Source organism: Macrobrachium rosenbergii, chromosome 12, assembly GCF_040412425.1.
Source record: "Macrobrachium rosenbergii isolate ZJJX-2024 chromosome 12, ASM4041242v1, whole genome shotgun sequence".
Taxonomy (NCBI): Eukaryota; Metazoa; Arthropoda; class Malacostraca; order Decapoda; family Palaemonidae; genus Macrobrachium; species Macrobrachium rosenbergii.
Window position 1 is genome coordinate 32,142,574 of NC_089752.1, and position 18,095 is coordinate 32,160,668.

Consider the following 18,095-nt stretch of genomic DNA (forward strand, 5'->3'; position numbering starts at 1 on the left):
AAGTATTTGTAATTTATTATAATACCCATAACTTCATCTTCTGTTGTATCACTTCCAACAACATCCATTCACACATAAATTACAAATACAACAAAAAATATATCAAAATATGACATTTATCTCTTCCATTTAAATATGAGTTCCTGCCCAATACTCATACTATGTGTGATCCTCTCTTACTTTCTTGCAACTCTCAGGACTAGCTGTATTATGTGGTTCTGGCCTGGCCAGATCCAACTATCTTAAGTTTGGTCCAATGTGTGGCACAAAACACAGTTTTCCCTCACTTCAAGTGAGATCTGCCTTGTGTTCAGTAGTCTGGATAGTTTTCTATTCTGTATATGTACATGAAAAGTAATTTCACTATGTTCAGTATTAAAACTGCTGGCATGATTACACCTGCCACTTATCCGTTAATAGTCACATGAAAACTATCAAGCAACAGAAGCTATTCAAGAAGAGCATACTAATCAAAACAAAAGAAATACACCATTATATACCATATCATACATTTGTTAGCAACAAAAACAAGGATATGGAATGCCACAAGTTTGTTTTTGAAAAACTAAATGCTTTTCAACGCTTATACACATGAATTGTATAAAAATTGGAGAAACTTACCATATATCTGTATATTATTAGCATAAGGGCAGAAACACTAAGAAATTTATCTACCAAATGCTTCACTTACTATATTATGGCTTTGTTGACACTTTACTTATGTACTCTCCTGTTGGGTAACAATAACCATCCTGAGGCCATTAAAAATTAACACTACTTCCTCCTAGCATCTTTAAACTTGTACAGTACTGTATACCCCCTTTAAATTAGTTTATTATCATGAAATTAAACACATATTTTACAAAATGGCACATCACCAGTTGATACCATACTAATAAGATGTTTCCTCAGCTTTCAATTGTTTTACATTTTACTGCACTCTGTTCCAAGACATTTCTTGTGTACAAATAAATGTGCACTACAATTACTGTATTTAATATTCACAGTACAGTATTTGCCTAGTTTTAATTTGTTACTTTACACAAGATTTCCTAACCCATTTTTGTCATGAAATTCTTAAATTTAGGAAAATTAAAACTTAGAAATAGTCTTGCATTTTCAAATTCTGGAAAATCTAAATCTTCAAAAAGCTTTACCCTGAAATCTGAGAAAATCTAAAATTCACAATGTCATCCTATTCTGATATTTAAGAAATTGTGCAACCTCCAAACTAATTATGACATTATTATATGTTGCATTGTTTTCTGTAAAGTTGCTGTCCATTCCTAAAAAAAAATAATCTATATAGCCTCCAAAAAGAGAAAAACAATATATTCAGCAAAGCAGCATACTCTAAATGTGTATTTCCCCAATTGGTTTGGCAGTTGAAAGGTTTGTCTCTTTTTAAAGAGTCTGTTTGTACTTCCACACATCAAAGTGAAAAAACCATCCACATTCATTCAACAGTCTTAAATGTGATATACTGCACTGATTATAAATATTTACACTAGCATTGCACCTCACTTATTCAACATTGGTCTTTTTGATCTATAAGCTGTTTAGCAAAATAATAATTCAGACAAATGTAATAATTACGTTTACTATACAGTATCAAAATGCCATGCTCTTCAACATGGTTTTGGAGCTCACAACCATAAGAGTTTATGAGTAGCTACAGTACAGTATAACTCTTGAAAGTTTTCTCATATCACATCAGGGCTTGCTAGGGAGGATCCCATAGTAATTTGTCCTCAAGGATAGTCCTGCTAGATCCCTGACTGACAGTTACTGTCAGTCATCTGCCGATTCATCTTCCTGGCTAGAGAAGGGCCACTGTCAAACTGATGAGACATGACTGACAGAGGTAGGAACTAGAAGGTAGCCACCTTCCATAGCACCTTCAACAGAATTTTCTGGCTGATTTTCACTGTTAGCCTCCAAGTTAGTGCGCTGACGACAAGTAGAGGTAATGGGGGATGCATCATTCTGAAAGTAGAAGATAATAGAGTAGTGTTTCTTCATAAAGATACACTAAATGGTAACAGGATGAATACAATTCACAGTCTACAGTAAATTAATTGCTCGATACGTTAATCTTACTTTGATAACACCAGTCCATGTTCTTAACAATGAAGCTTTGAATAGCTTAAGCATGTTCTCATATTCTAAAAATATTACACTAGTAACAATAACAGTCTTTAAATCATCCAGTCATAAAACTAAATACAGCAACATGAAAAAATTAATGTTTTTGCTACACTACTTATGTGACCTTTCAAAAATCATAAAGGATACATCATACCAAATAATTTACATAAGCACTTACTACATTAACCTGCACTGTATATGGAAAAGCACACCAATATCCTTGAACTGCATACCATAAAACTGTTTACAATTCTAATACTAAATCTATTACCTAACCCTTTTGGAAAAAGTAACACACCACAATTTTAACTTAAAAGAAGCTATACACTACTATGTGAACATGCAGTAGGAATTTTAAGTAATCATAAAAACTGCAAACCTTATTTAGCCAAAATCTAAAAAATTTAAGTAAATTGAAAAAGCACTATTCCTTTTGACATTCATGTGGTAATAAAAACATTTTAAGTTATTAAAATGCATAGCCACAATATTTACTTTGGCATATGGTAAAAATTTATACAGAAATTTTAACTACTCAATCTCAGCAATGTTGAAGCCCTACAACCTAAACTCAATAAAACATTTAAAGATAATTTTTCAGTCTTAGGCATCTTAAAAAAAGTTCTGAAATCCATGACATTTATATTTAGGTATGCCCACCCTCAAGTAATGAGGGTGAGCACCTGAAAAGAGGTCAGTATATTTTGCAATAAGAACATTCTTAACTTTACCTTTGTTGGCCTTCACACTACACCATAAATAGTAAGCACAAGAGACAGATTTACAGTATTCCTCCTCACAGAACGGATCAAGACAAAACACTCCAAAAACCTATGATTTGAATACTAATTGTGGTCATAATGGCAATGTAATTTCTGTGACTGCATGAGCTACTACTATCCTATACAAGCTTCTATTTGACCTCCCTCCTTTCCACAAAAAATAGCCCACAAAATTTAAAGGTTGATTTTTTCTTCAGTGGCTCTCTCTCTCATATACTGTAAGTTTTCCTTGAATTTGTTATGTTCATAGTAAAGGTAATAAATTATGCATTGTAGAGCCAACAATAGGAACCTGTAAGTACCTCATTCAACAAGTGACTTAATTCACCACAGTGGCACACAAATGTAGAGACAGTGAGGGATAAAGACTTCTAAAATATGGGGAAAAAAGGAAATTTTGGTGATATCAGTGTATGCAAATCTTGGTCAGTGGAGCAGTGATGAAAAAGAGTTGTTCTAACAGGATATACAGTGTACTGTAAATCACCTGAAGTAGTATATTTTGTATCTTCAATATAGCAAACTTGGTTTTGTAAGGTTACATGATACCCTGTAAATTGCATGTCATTTGCATCAAGGGGTCACACTGGAACAATGAATAGGCCCAAATAATAGAATGATAAAAGATCCCAAAACACTTTTCTCAGGTTCAGCTCTCCTCCAGTTCTACACTGCCTCTGGGATCACACTGTGCAATCTTGACAAACTTCTTTTTAGTTAATTTTTGTTAGTGGCCTTCCCACACATCTCTCAAAATCCCATGGGTATACTACTACAGCCACAGCCAAGCGAAGGTTTCATTAGCATGTCTGATTTATGAAGAGAAGGTTGCCAGGAGACCATAATGAAACCTTCAGCTTCATTGACCATGACTACATTTGGAATTTGAATAAAAAATTTTGGCCAAGGGCCAAGTGCTAGGACCTATGAAGTCAGTGCTGAAAAGGAAATTGAGAGTAAAGAAGGTTTCCAAGGTGTAACAGGAAGAAAACCTCACAGTTGCTCTATGAGACAATTTTTAGGAGAAGGTGGAAGAAAAATAATATGGATAGTGGTGCACTGATGGCACTACACCCTATAGTGAATGAATCATTGCCATTCAGTACTGCATTCTCCTCAATCTTTACTTTAACCCCAATTCTAAGGATGCCCAAAATTGTTAAAATGTGTTATATAAAATGTATTCAATGCATTTTGATAAAACTAATACTGTGGCACTAATGATACTGATGACACTTGCCTTGTTATTGTTGAAAAGATGTTCAAGATAAATTCAATAAATTTTAAGGACCTATTCTTAGTTATAAAAAAGATGGATGTACACTATTTACAAAGTGATGGTAAATTCAAGTACAGGCGGTCCCCGGTTTACGACGGGGGTTCCGTTCTTGCGCCGCGTCGTAACCCGAAAATCGTCGTAAGCCGGAAAATCGTCGAAAATCGTCAAAAATCATAAGAAAACCTTACTTTTAATGCTCTGGGTGCATTGAAAACGACGTAAACTGCATTATTATTGAGTTTTACATAAAAAAACCTTCAAATTATGATTATTCTACCGTTTTGGGGCCATATTTCTTCCGTCGGATCGTCGACGAGACGCGTCGTAACCCCGAACATGCGTCGTAAGCCGGAAATAATTTCTGATGAATATATTTGAAAAGTGTCGTAACCTCGAATGTCGTAAGCCGGAAACGTCGTAAACCGGGGACTGCCTATATGTACAGTAATTTCACAAACCACATAAAAATAAAAATACAAACGTGTACAGTGCACAAGCACCAGTATTTAGTCCTTCAAGGAAAGGCATGATTCCTTCTCTCATCATAATTTGCAAAATATGAATACAAATATGAGAACATGACTGTGAATTAAAAATAACAATGTCCACTCTGAATATACTGATTAAAGGAAAAATTGCCTGTCAATTACCAATACAATACCTATGAATAGTGCAATTTAAGGAATTCACTGGAAAGAATAAACCTCTTGACATATGAATGAAAAATAAATGTCCCAAACAAGAAGTAAGAACAATGACCATACCTATATAAAAAGTTTATGCAAATTAATAAGTGCAAATTTATGGAAAGTTAAAGCACATAATTACATGAATAAATGCTGCCTTGTGGATGGACACCTCTTTAGGTGGTAAAGGCTAAAGCCCCAGTCGAAAGTAGTGGCCTTGCTCAGGAGGAGCACCATAAATCACTGGCAGCGGGATAAGGATATATATAGTACTGTGTGCTTTGTCTCTTTGGCTTCAACCCTGGATGCCTGGCAGATGACCTTGTTAAATGACAATCAGGCAATGGCAGGGGTCATTTGCCTTAGTCACCTAGGAACGCTACACTACAAGGAACAGGTTATCCATTAGTGTCTTCAGCCAAAGGGTCCTCAACGGATTGTTCCAAATAAACAGATAGGCACAACTGAAAACCTCTGTTTCATCCAGACTTTTTATTTGGCAACCATAAAACAGTCTATCAGATGAAGAAAGGCTTAAATTACAAAGAAATACTGTATATGCTAATCACAAAGGCCATATAGGCACTATTCATTTTTATTGCACTATTATCATTACTGTAATTATATACCTATCTCCAATAAGCCCATTACCTGAAACCATCCTAATGTAGTTTCTCTAAACTGGGTACACATTTGTTTTTGTAGAGACTATTGATTTTCTTGGATGATACTAATCCCCTGTCACAGTTAAACAATAACCTTAAGATAACTTGTTAGATCCTTCAGACTTATGGCTTTCAAATGCATGCAATATTGCTTTCAAAAATATTGTTATTGTTTCCCTTTGAACATCTCAATATTTTGTAAAGTCACCAATTCGGCGCCAGGATAGTGTTTCGGCGGCGCCATTAATTAAGTCTCCGCTGAGCTTGTTTTCTTTGGTGACTTCCCGTTTTCTTCAAGCTCAATTAGTCACGCCTAAAACGTGCCAGGTCACGCATTTTAATCATTTTTACTTTATGGTATTTATACGAATGTCACACATTGTGTATCACATGTTTCTTCATTCACAGGCATCAAGACTGTATCTATATCGTAGCTCTGTATGTTTTGTATTGTAATTTGTACTCGTTCACTGCATATTATTGTTTATTGTTTCGACCTCAGGTCACAGTCAATTCCATTGTCTCTCACGGCCCGGCGTCAGTCGGCCGCAATATAAGCTGCCTGGATCTGTAATAAAGTAGCAGTAACCTTTACCTGCTCGTTTCTTTGACACCTTACAGTGGTGACCCCCGGAGTATCCCGGAGCCATTAGCGGACTCACACGGCGACTCAGTCTTGGCTCCAGGATTTCTCCAAAACGCTCTTAGCGGCCTAAACACGCGCTGTAACCAGCGTTTGAGCGTGCTGACTCGTCGGCGTACCCCACCAGCGTCACTAGCGGAACCACACGGCGCACGAAGTGCGTACTGACGCGAAAGTACCCCACTCCAGTAAGGGATCAAAGGAGCGAGCATGGACGCGGATATCCCCTCCTTCATGCAGTTAAACGCGACCCCGCGGACTCCGAGGTTTACCTACCTCCCATCACAGCCGCGCCCGCCCCGCATCGAGGCCCTCCCGCAACTCCACACCAGCGCCCGAACACACGGCGGCCGGGCAACACAATCGCGGGCCGCCCTCACCGTAAAGCTGCCGCCCGTTTACGCAGGGGAACCCATCGATGTGGCTGCGCAGGGTGGAGAGCCACTTCAGAATCGCGGACCTCACGGACGAAATCCTACAGGCCGACACAGTGCTCAACGCCCTTCCGGAGGACGTACAACAAACTCATCTCGCGAGTACCAAACACACACCCTCACATACAGCACCACAAAAAGTTCCTCCTCGAAGCTTGCTCCTGCCCATCGCCGAGCGGGCCGCCCGTGCTATCGACCTTGCCAATAATCCACGCCACGACCTCAATCCAAGAGACGCGGCAGGGGCATGGTCGTAGATCTCCTGTCAATACCAGTCTTGGGTGGCACAAACAAGCGGCAGGAGATAAGCTTCATACACGGAAATCTTCCTTCGCCAACTCCTCCCGGAAGTACGCAACCAGATCGCTCACCCCTACACCATGCCTGTCGAGGACCTCATAGAGGCGGCACAACACCTCACAGAGACTCCGTCAAGGCTTCACAGCGGCTAAAACCGGCCACACAGCCGGTCAGCTCCGTCCAGCCTGAAGAGGACGTGAGCAGCCCGTCAACGCCATCGCCAACAGACGTCCACCAACCACAGCAGACGGTGGTCCCCGGCTTCTGTCGCTACCACAAGTGGTTCGGAAAGGACGCCGAAACTGCCTGCCGCCCTGCTCGTTCAACCGTTCAAAAAACGGGGGGTGGCGGCGCCAGCAGGACAGGCCGCCATGGCAGCCGAAGAACCCAGGGCCTCAAAAACAGTAGGTTTTTACGTCCGCGACACCGTCTCCGGCAGGATGATGCTGGTCGACACAGGAGCCATTAAGTCGGTCTTCCCAGCATCCAGAGAGACCGCAACCAGACACCAGACCCGCCGCCTTCCTGACGGCCGCCAACGGAACCCCATCCTCTCCTCGGCACCAGGCTCCTGTCGATCTCCATCCTTGGCCAGAGTTACTCCTGGGACTTCATCGTCGCGGACGTAGGAACCCCACTCCTGGGGCCGATTTTCTGGCGCGCTTCGCCTGCTAGTCGACGTGGGGCGCAGCGCCTCCTCGATACCGACTCCTGCCGGTCTCTCCCGTTAACGGCGGGACCCAGACCCACCATCAGCGCCGCCGCCCCCACCAGTATGCACACCTTCTGTCGGAGTTCCCTGAGGTGTTTAAGCCCGAGCCGCCAAGTCCCCGGGCCCCAGCCAAGCACGGCATATACCACCATATAGTGACTAAAGGGCCCCGACACATGCAAAGTTCCGCAGGCTTCCCCTCAGCGCCTTCAGGAGGCGAAAAAGCATTCAAGGAGATGGAACAGATGGGCATCTGCAGGAAAGCCTCCAGTCCATGGGCCTCCCCCTCCACATGGTGCAGAAACCGGACGGCTCCTGGAGACCCTGCGGCGACTACAGGCGGCTCAACATTGCAACGGAGCCCGACCACTACCCTCTGCCCAATATGCAAGACCTCACGGCCTCCTTTCACGGGCCAAAATATTCACTAAATTGGACCTTCTTAAATCTTATTTCCAGGTACCTGTTGCGCCAGAGGACATACCAAAGACAGCCATCATCACGCCCTTCGGGTCCTATGTGTTCGCCTTCTCCACCTTCGGGCTGAGGAACGCCGGGCCACCTTCCAGCGGCTCATGGACAGCATCCTGGGGACCTAAAATTCTGCGTCTGCTACGCCGACGACATTCTCATATTTTCCAGGTCTCACAGCAAACACCAGAGGCACATCAAAGCAGTCCTCCAGCGCCTCCAAGAAAACGGCCTCGTCGTCCGCTTTGACAAGTGTACCTTCGGCGTCCAGAAAGCAGAATTCCTGGGTCACGAGGTGTCTCCGACAGGCGTCCGCCCTCTTACATCGAAAGTGGCAGCCGTAGCCAAGTTCCCGACACCCACCTCCATCAAGGCCGTCCAGGAGTTCCTTGGGATGGTAAACTTCTACAGGCGGTTCATCCCCGGGATCGCGCACACCACGGCCCCCCTGACGGAAGTCCTAAAAGGTCAACCAAGTCCCTGTCTTGGGGACCCAGCCAGCAGCAGGCCTTTTCCCTGACGAAGGCCGCCCTCACCAAGGCAACCGCCTTGGCACACCAGATCCCAAGGCTCCTCCAGCTGACGACAGACGCCAGTAACGTTGCCTGCGGTGCTGTTCTGGAGCAAATCATCAACGGCGCCCCCCAGCCCATCGCCTTCTTCAGCAAGAAGTTCAGTCCCGCAGAGTCCCGCTACAGCACCTTCGACAGGGAACTCTGCGCGATGTACCGCGCAGTTCGGCACTTCAAGTTCCTCCTGGAGGGGACGCCCTTCACAATCTTCACAGACCACCAGCCACTGGTTCACGCCTTCACGAAGCAGGGGGACGCATGGTCTTCCAGACAGCAGCGCCACCTCTCAGCCATAGCCGAATTTACCTGTTCCGTCAGGTACCTCCCGGCAAGAAAAATCCCAGTAGCAGACGCCCTCTCCAGAGTCGAGTTGAACGCAGTGCAGCTTGGTGTAGATTACCAGGACCTTGCCAGAGAACAGGCCGCTGACCCAGAAACCCCAGCATACCGCACCGCCATCACATCCCTCAAGTGGCGGACGTGACCCTCGCCCCGAGGCCCCAGCCTGCTCTGTGACATCAGCACAGGCCAGCCCCGCCCTTTGGTTCCAGCCTCACGCCGCCGCCAGGTATTCGACATCATTCACGGCCTCTCACACCCTCCGGCAGGACCACGCCAAACTGCTTTCAAAAAGTTCGTCTGGCACGGGTGCAAAAGGACGCCACAGCCTGGGCAAAACAGTGCCTGCAGTGCCAGACCAGTAAAGTGGGTCGTCACACGCAGTCGGGGTAGGCGAAGTTCCCACAGCCAGGGCGCCGCTCGCCACATCCACATCGACGTCGTCCGGGCCCTTCCCCATCAGGCGGATCCAGATACCTCCTCACGGTGGTAGACCGATCGACGAGGTGGCCCGGCCACGCCCATGCAAGAAGCCACCGCCAGCGCGTGCGCTGAGGCCCTGCTCTCCAGTTGGGTTAGCCGCCGGCGCCCCGGACCATCACAACCGACAGGGCCCCGCTTTCTCTCCGAGTTGTGGTCTGCCCTGGCTCAACTGCTGGGAACCACGCACCACACCACCACAGCGTACAACCCAGCGCCAACGGCCTGGTTGAACGGTTCCACAGGTCCTTAAAGTCATCCCTCATGGCCCGCTGCACCGCCGAGGACTGGAAACATCAGCTGCCGTGGGTCCTCCTCGGGTTGAGGACCGCCCCAGAGCCGACGGCACCCCATCCGCAGCTGAACAAACCTATGGGGAACCCCTCGTGGTGCCGGGAGAGCTCGTGACGGATGATCGCCACTCCCCATCTCTGCAGAGGCTCCGCGACGTGGCGGCAAGTTCGCCTGCAGGCGCTCATACATCAACAGAGCAACCACCTTCATGCCGCCACAGCTGTCATCCGCCACCCACGCTTCGTCAGAGTCGACGCCGTCCGTCCACCACTAACTAAGCCCTACAGGGGACCCTTCCGCGTGCTGGAGCGGAACAGCAAGGCGTTCGGCTGGCACTCCCAGGCAAGAACGACTGGGTTTCCATAGACCGGCTAAAGCCCGCCTTCCTGTCGGAGAGTCCCGGCAGCGACGCAGCACCCTTCCGCCCAAACGCACTCCAGCACGCCCTCACCCCGCGCAGGCGCCGCCGCCCCAGGAAGGGACCGCCCAAACAGCAGCCTCACAGGCAGGAGGCCCCTCAGTTATCTTCAAGGAGCCGCGGCACCCTTCAGCGTCCCACCAGGTACAGGGGATTAATCAGACGGTCCCTCGCCTTGGGAGTATTTGTAAAGTCACCACCCGGCGCCAGGATAGTGTTTCGCGCGCCATTAATTAAGTCTCCGCTGAGCTTGTTTTCTTTGGTGACTTCCCGTTTTCTTCAAGCTCAATTAGTCACGCCTAAAACGTGCCAGGTCACGCATTTTAATCATTTTTACTTTATGGTATTTATACGAATGTCACACATTGTGTATCACATGTTTCTTCATTCACAGGCATCAAGACTGTATCTATATCGTAGCTCTGTATGTTTTGTATTGTAATTTGTACTCGTTCACTGCATATTATTGTTTATTGTTTCGACCTCAGGTCACAGTCAATTCCATTGTCTCTCACGGCCCGGCGTCAGTCGGCCGCAATATAAGCTGCCTGGATCTGTAATAAAGTAGCAGTAACCTTTACCTGCTCGTTTCTTTGACACCTTACAATTTTAACAACAGAATCTTATTAACCCATCAGGTTTTCCTAAACTTTTCAAAAACTACTAAAACATTCTGAGAATCAAGGGGTTCTTCACCTATTCAAACTGCTACTATTAAACCTTACTGAATAACATGATGCATTCTGCATTTCAGGAACACTGGAGTTGACAATAAAATGTCTTTTGTAAGTTATAGCATTGTTAGATATCTTTGAAATGACATTTCAGTATTTATTGGTGGACACCAGGTTTTTCAAAGAAAAGACATAGAAAAGGGAACAGTAGCCCATATCAAAATCAATATCTGCAAGAGAATAGATGGCTAATTTTTCTTGCTGTATTGAGCTTTAGCCACATGGAAGTTAAAGGGGAAATTTCCCTGTCCCTGCCCTGTTGCTTTAATCATGCTAACTGCACTACAGCATACAAATGTTTCAAAATTGACATAAGTGCTCCAGACCTGATGAAGTGGAAAGATCTATTCCACAGCCCAGGAATGCTTGTGAATGAGCCACATAAAAAGAGCCATATATATCACAAAACAGTATATGCACTAAATAAGAACCTCACCATTTACTTTCCTTATACTGTACATATATTGGCAGTTACATGCTTACTAACTGGTTAACACACTTGTACTAACAATAAGTTTACATCAAATGTGCAAATATGCTCTAAATAACAGGTAGACCTTTGAAAGAATATTCTTATCAATGCTTTCTGTCACTGCATGGAAAAACATGCTTATGTACTATAAATATGGTATTATCCACCATCTTGACTTCTCTAAGTACAGTGAACGCCCCGTATTTGCGGGGGATGCGTCCCACACCCCCCCGCGAATAGGTCAAATCCGCGAATGCTTAAAACCCCTCTAAAAACACTTAGAACTGCCCATTTTGATAGCTTAAATCAAGAAAAACCCTGTAAAAATGCTTATACCTGAGTATTTTAATAGTTTTATCACAAAAAGTGCATTTAATCATGAAAAATATATGAAAATACAGTAATTAGTGAATATTTCTCAGTGAAAAATACCGCGAATGATGGCTAGATATGTTCCACAGAGAAACCTGCGAATGTGTGAGTCCGCGAACCATGAGAACGCGAATACGGGGGGTTTACTGTATGTACCAGTAACCCTTTGAGCCATGGTTCTCATGCTCCTTTTCAAGGAAATATAATTTTTTTTTAAACCATAATTTTGTATATGACAATCCATGTGACCTGGGTTCATTGGGTTTTCAGCAGCTGTGAGAAGACAGTGGGCCTGGTAGGCAGGCACCTTGATTGTACTGTAATGGGTTAATGTTGGAAAAACTCTGACACCATATAAAACAGGTTCTTATACAAACTCAATCATCATAGTTGGTCTTATTTCATTTGACATGGACCCACTAAGTTGAAAGAAAAGTCCTTTAACATATGCCCAGCTCACAGTTCTCTGTCTGCCAACTATAGTACAGTATCTCATTCTTCTGTGTACCAACCTCCATCTTTAAGAGTGACAGGAAGGGAAGAAACTAATGAAGGTCAAGATTAACTGGTTTGTATAAAAACTCAGAATTATGAATAGCAAAAGCAGGAAAATCAGAAAACCGTAATTACTGCAACCAAACAGGGGACAATGGAGTCTCGGGGACACCCAGAACTCTCGAGTTTGTCTGTACAGTACTGCCCAAATAAGAAGCATGCAAAGATACCCACACTATCACCAGACTTGACAATGGCAACATCAGCCTAAGCTGCTGAGTCCAGCAGCAGAGGACAGGATAGGGGGAACTACATGCCTTAGGTCTTCACAGACATCTGAGGGAAAAAATCACTCTGAAGGAACAAACTGACGATAGGATGATCAAGAACATACAATGTCACAAACACATGGGGTGGATCAAGGAACAAGAGAGACCTCATACTATAATGCACAGAACTTGATCAATGACAAGCAGAGAAACTTTGTCCTGTCCTTCCCTAATCACAGTAGGCCACAACAGAAAAGTGGGAAGCCATAATCCAATACAGCAACTAAAGATGTCAAGAAAGCCACAGTGCCTAAGAAGACTGGTGGTTTATCAATATCTAAGCTCCAGAGACCAGAGTACCCTTGCTCAACACACCAACAAGAAAAGGAGCTGTGCCTACAACCCCATTTGAAGTGAGGGAATAGAATCAGAGTAAGTTACTGTTGTACTGCCATCAATAAAGATTACAAAGAACATCTCCTGCAACGCGATGGCCACACTGGAGGTACTATAGTCACAGACATGACATGTTAGTCAAAGCTGATCATCACTGCAGACAGGTCTTTATCAAATTAATTACGAGAATAATTTTTGTTTGAAAATACTTCCATGAAGTTAGATGAAATACCAGTAAAATAAAGTCTGGATTCATGATTTTAACATGAGAAGAATGGAATGGAGTGAATTTTATAATCGATATAAATAGTCTTGAATGTACAACGACCAATTTTATGGATCCATGCCATTTTCCAATTCATGCTCTTTGGCAGAAAGATCAACTGTAAAATCAATATTCAAGCATGGAGGGCTGCCAATTTGGTGTCCCTAGTTCCTTTCTCTTTACAGGTAAGGAAAAAGCAAATGCCCATTCCTTGGGAAAATTAACTGCCTCTGCAATCTGTGAAAGGCAGAACCCTCACTGGAAGATGAAGTTAGCAAAGAAAACAATGGTCTGACTGCTTCCATGGCAGAATCCATGCTCTATCCCTCATTAAGAGTTATTCAGAGTCTTCCATCTTGCCTGTGGATCTTGAAGGTAGGGTTTGTAGAGCAGGACCTAACCTGTGTTTGACCTCTGATTGTGGTCTGCTTCCTTCCAGTACCGGGATTCCACGCAATTCTGCAAATGCAGCTTGCTGCTTGCATGCAATCTATTATGGACTCTCACAACATTTGTTCCTCATGATTCTGGTCTCTGTTAATCTGCTAACATGACCTCTGTTACTGTCACAAATCAACTTGATGATCCTAACAAGAAGCCATTGTCCCCTAATGGAGCATCTACAAAAAGGGAGGCTACAGCTACCTGAAAGCAGCCGGTCAAACATAGAGTTACTCAAAGGCCCAGGTTATAAAGAGTGAATTTATAACTGGTCATTAAAAAACCAAAATATCTTCCATACAGGAAAGTTTAGCACTTATAGAACAACAGCTGTTTCCTCAGTAAATAGTAATTCTAACACTGATGAAGGTTACTGCACCCATTTAACTAAAAAACAAGGTGGTTACTGGTAGTTGGCTACCGATGGTGAGGCAGGAAAAAGCTTCACAGCGTGAGGCAGGAAAAAGCTTCACAGAAAGGATTATAAAAATAAAAGTTGGAACTGCACAGCAAGCTGATAACAATTTGCCAGAAACACAAGACTGGGGCAGTTGGCTGGTGGAAATCTGAGGATCCCAAGGTGCATGCCATTAGTTGTCAATTTTTTTCCTGTCTACGATTTTATCTGTTGTTCAGAATGGGCTGTACAGTATTATAAGTAAAGTCTAATGAGTTTTGGTTAAAAGTACTTAGGGCTTACCCACCAGTATTGCACCACGATAAGCCACATCCAGAGTTCTTCCCTACGGAAAGACTTGGAGCTTTTTCAGTATAGTCTGGGTACTGTTTTCATGCGGTGCGTGACTGCGTGATTGTTACTCCCTTCATGGTGTTGGCATTTGTTAGGCTTTTAGTTTTCTGAAAAGAAAACTATTGTGCCAGCTTTGTCTGTCTGTCCACACTTTTTCCTGTCTGCACTTTCTCTTTCTGTCCACAATTTTTTTACAGAAAACAATTGTGCCGGCTTTGTCTGTCCATCCACACTTTTTCCTGACTACACACTTTTTGTCTGTCCACACTTTTTCCTGTCTGCCCTCAGATCTTAACAACCACTGAGGCTAGAGGGCTGCATATTGGTATGTTGATCATCCACCCTCTAATCATCAAACACACCAAATTGCAGCCCTCTAGCCTCAGTAGTCTTTATTTTTATTTAAGGTTAAAGTTACCCATAATCGTGAATCTGGCAACGATATGGGCCAGGCTACCACTGGGCTATGGTTAAAGTTTCATGGGCTGCGGCTCATACATACAGCATTATATCGAGACCACCAAAAGATAGATCTATTTTCTGTGGCCTTGATTATCCACTGTACTGCACAGAAAACTTGATTGTGCCGAAGTTTCTTTGGAGCATTTTTACTTTTTGATTCTCATAGATGGTTAAAAATCATGAGTAAAAGTAATCACAAATTACCCAGTTTCACCGATCCTTCAACCCCTTCACTTAAAAAATGTCAAAAACTTACTAATTATTCACAAGTAGGTTAGCCACATCATTTTTAGATCACTATTCATTAATAACCAAGATGCCCATTATTAATGGAATTTAATTGTTCACAAGTAGATTAGCCACATCGTTTTTAGATTACTCTTCATTAATAACCAAGATGCCCATTATTAGTATCAGAATTACTTTTTGTTCCTACGTCTCCTGACAACTTTCCTTTACGAAAAAACTGGCTACAATATGCCCTACATGAAACACTTTTGGTGCTTACAGTTCTTTGCTCTTTCCTCGCAGTCTCTAGTTGACTTGTGTCTTACTTTCATCCACTTTATTTTTCCTCTTCTATCTTTGCTATCTAAATTCTTACAACATATTCAGTACAAATCTACTTTTATTCATCATTTAAGAAAGAATCGTTTAGGTAAACCCAACACGTCCAAAAATTTTACTCATTGGCTTGGTTAAATTATATATGTATGGGCTTTATTGTATCAAATCAAAATATGCCTTTTACCTTATTTATAACTGACTTTTTACATAAGCATTTTGCCTGTTGCTTTCAATTCTCCAAACAAAATAGGCTCACAATTAATGAATTCCAATCCTCACTCTTGAGGTTTTGTTGTGTCTTTGAAAATTTATTCAGTTTCTAAAGTTTACCTATATATGATGAGAGGTTATATATTTTTCAGCAAAAAAATTTATTCTCTTTAGGCTTGTGCATCATTTCCACATATATTTCACAATGTTAATAGGAGGTCAGAGGTTTCTGCTTTTACACATGCAAAATAATACAAACAACACTGTGTGGTCTTACAGGAGACAGCCACTCGCCAGTAGAGTAAAGACTCCTCTCACTCTCTTGACAATTTATTAGGTGGGAGTACACAAGATTTATTAAAATATCAACATGTTTTATTACCAATAATTGAGACTCACTGCTGTGCTATATTTCTTATAGTAACCTTTAGGACCAACTATATTGCCAAGTTGTTATTTAATTAGTATAGTAATACAAAAAATGCTTTTGCCAGCATTGTAAAGGCATCTCAATTTTAAAGACGTCTGATGCAGTTTTTTGCATGAACGGCAGTTTTCACTTGAAATCTTTATTCAGTATTCCTCATCTAAATGCCTGAAATTAATATATTTCTAATACTAATCTACACATAATATGCTGTTTAGTTATTTATGCATTCATTACTATTCTTTTTTTTTTATAAATTACTGGATTCACAACATTTTTCATACAAATAGTCCCAGGCTAATGACAAGGTTAGGTTCTTCACTACATAAATAAAATTTGGAGAGGATATATGGTGGAAATTGCATATTATTCATGTTAATTTTTTTATTTATGCAATGACCGCTTAATCAATTTGCAAAATTACATACAGTGTTAGGCATTATTTCTATTTGTGCTTTCTTTTGATATTAATTTGCAAAGTTAACCTTTTCAGAGTTTTTACAGTACATGCATTTGCATTTCATCACAATTTCATCACTTATTTAATCCCTTCCCTTTCAGTTTTTTTTTACTTACTGTTTTAGAAGTGTATATGCATAATTTGTTTGAAAAATTATCAGTATTTTGTAAGTTTTTATACTTTGAAAAAAGATAAATTTACATTCCTGAGTTAACTCAGAAGTCAACTTCTGAACTTTCCTTAGAATCTGAAGACAAGAATTTGCTGTTACAGTACTTCCATTTCTGAAGTTCATTAGGTCTTCATAATTAACATTGCTAGTCTCATCATCATTCAGTTTGATTGTGGATGGTAATGAGACAGCAAAAATAAGACAAGAATTTTAATAATTGCTTGGGGCGTTTGAAACCTAAAACTCTGCCATAAAAGTAAACAAGACACACCACTGTCTATTGAGGAAAATGCATATTAAATGATTCCTAATGGGAGAGGAAGGATAGAAAATGGGAATGCATAAAAAATGGGTAAAACTGGAATAATAAAAATAAGTAGGAATATTTCATGGCAGTGAATGAGCATTCTCTTGACTGAAAAAAGTACATGGTCACGGTTCACAGAGGCCAAATAGGCACTGCTGTCATACTACTGGGTATACCAGCATTATTTGCTAAGGAACACTGATGTTCTATTCAGCCAAATCTTTATTTCACCTTTTTCATGATATCAACTGTCTCTTGGCAGGGGAGGAAGTGCTGATCTCCTAGACAATGCTGGCATAAAGATTTTGCTATGGAATACTGTTGCCCCATCCAACCCTATTTCATATTGCCTTTCTTATCAGACCAAGTATCCTAGAAGCTGCAAGCATACCTGCTCATAACTCTCCCATGGCTTCCCTTACCCAAGTTTAACTTAGGCTTAACCTGAACTGATGTTTAATAGAATGTAACTTCAGGTTTCCTCATTCTGATTTCTAGTTAAATTCTTTCAAAGGTTTCAGAAATAATGGTGGAACAGAAAACATTACTCTAAAGTGAAATCCCCAGTAGCACAACTTTTTAAAGTTGATAATATTAATATAAAAAAAATAGTAAACAGAATAATCAAAATAATAAAGAAAAGTTGGTTGGAAAATTCTAATTGTTATTAACTTTACTAATGTAAAACAGGCAGACGATGGAAAAACTTGCCTTGAGAGATACACCATTTGTAAAAGCTTCTTCAATGAACCTTTGACTGCAGTTAAATGGGCCTTTCTGGGGGTTCTTCACTCCTCAATAGAAAATGGAAATATAAACTGTTCTTCCAGTTATAAATTTATGCTGTTAACCTAATGAAGGTTATCTTTTTATAAATTTATCTTGAAAAAGTATATCAACAAACTTGACATTTTAACATGTAAAAGTTTCCAGTTACTAACTTTATGCATATTTACTGTACTGTGTTTTGACAGCGTAGCTGCTGTGAGTCCTCAAAGGAGTTAAATTCTCATGGTCCCCCTTGGGCTCCATAAGACAGACCAACCAATTACAAAGAATTCTCTTATAGTTG

General features: G+C 41.9%; 1 protein-coding gene across 15 annotated transcripts in view; it reads right to left on the reverse strand.

Annotated features, from left to right (window-relative positions):
* Window positions 1–18,095, reverse strand: part of ZnT63C (zinc transporter 63C) — a 237,393-nt gene continuing 219,298 nt past the window's right edge. For all 15 annotated transcript variants that reach the window (XM_067112111.1, XM_067112116.1, XM_067112124.1 and 12 more), the window contains one exon: window positions 1–1,986. In XM_067112111.1, the coding sequence (XP_066968212.1) occupies window positions 1,837–1,986 (150 nt within the window). In that variant the 3' untranslated portion in view covers window positions 1–1,836. The remainder of the gene's footprint in view (window positions 1,987–18,095) is intronic.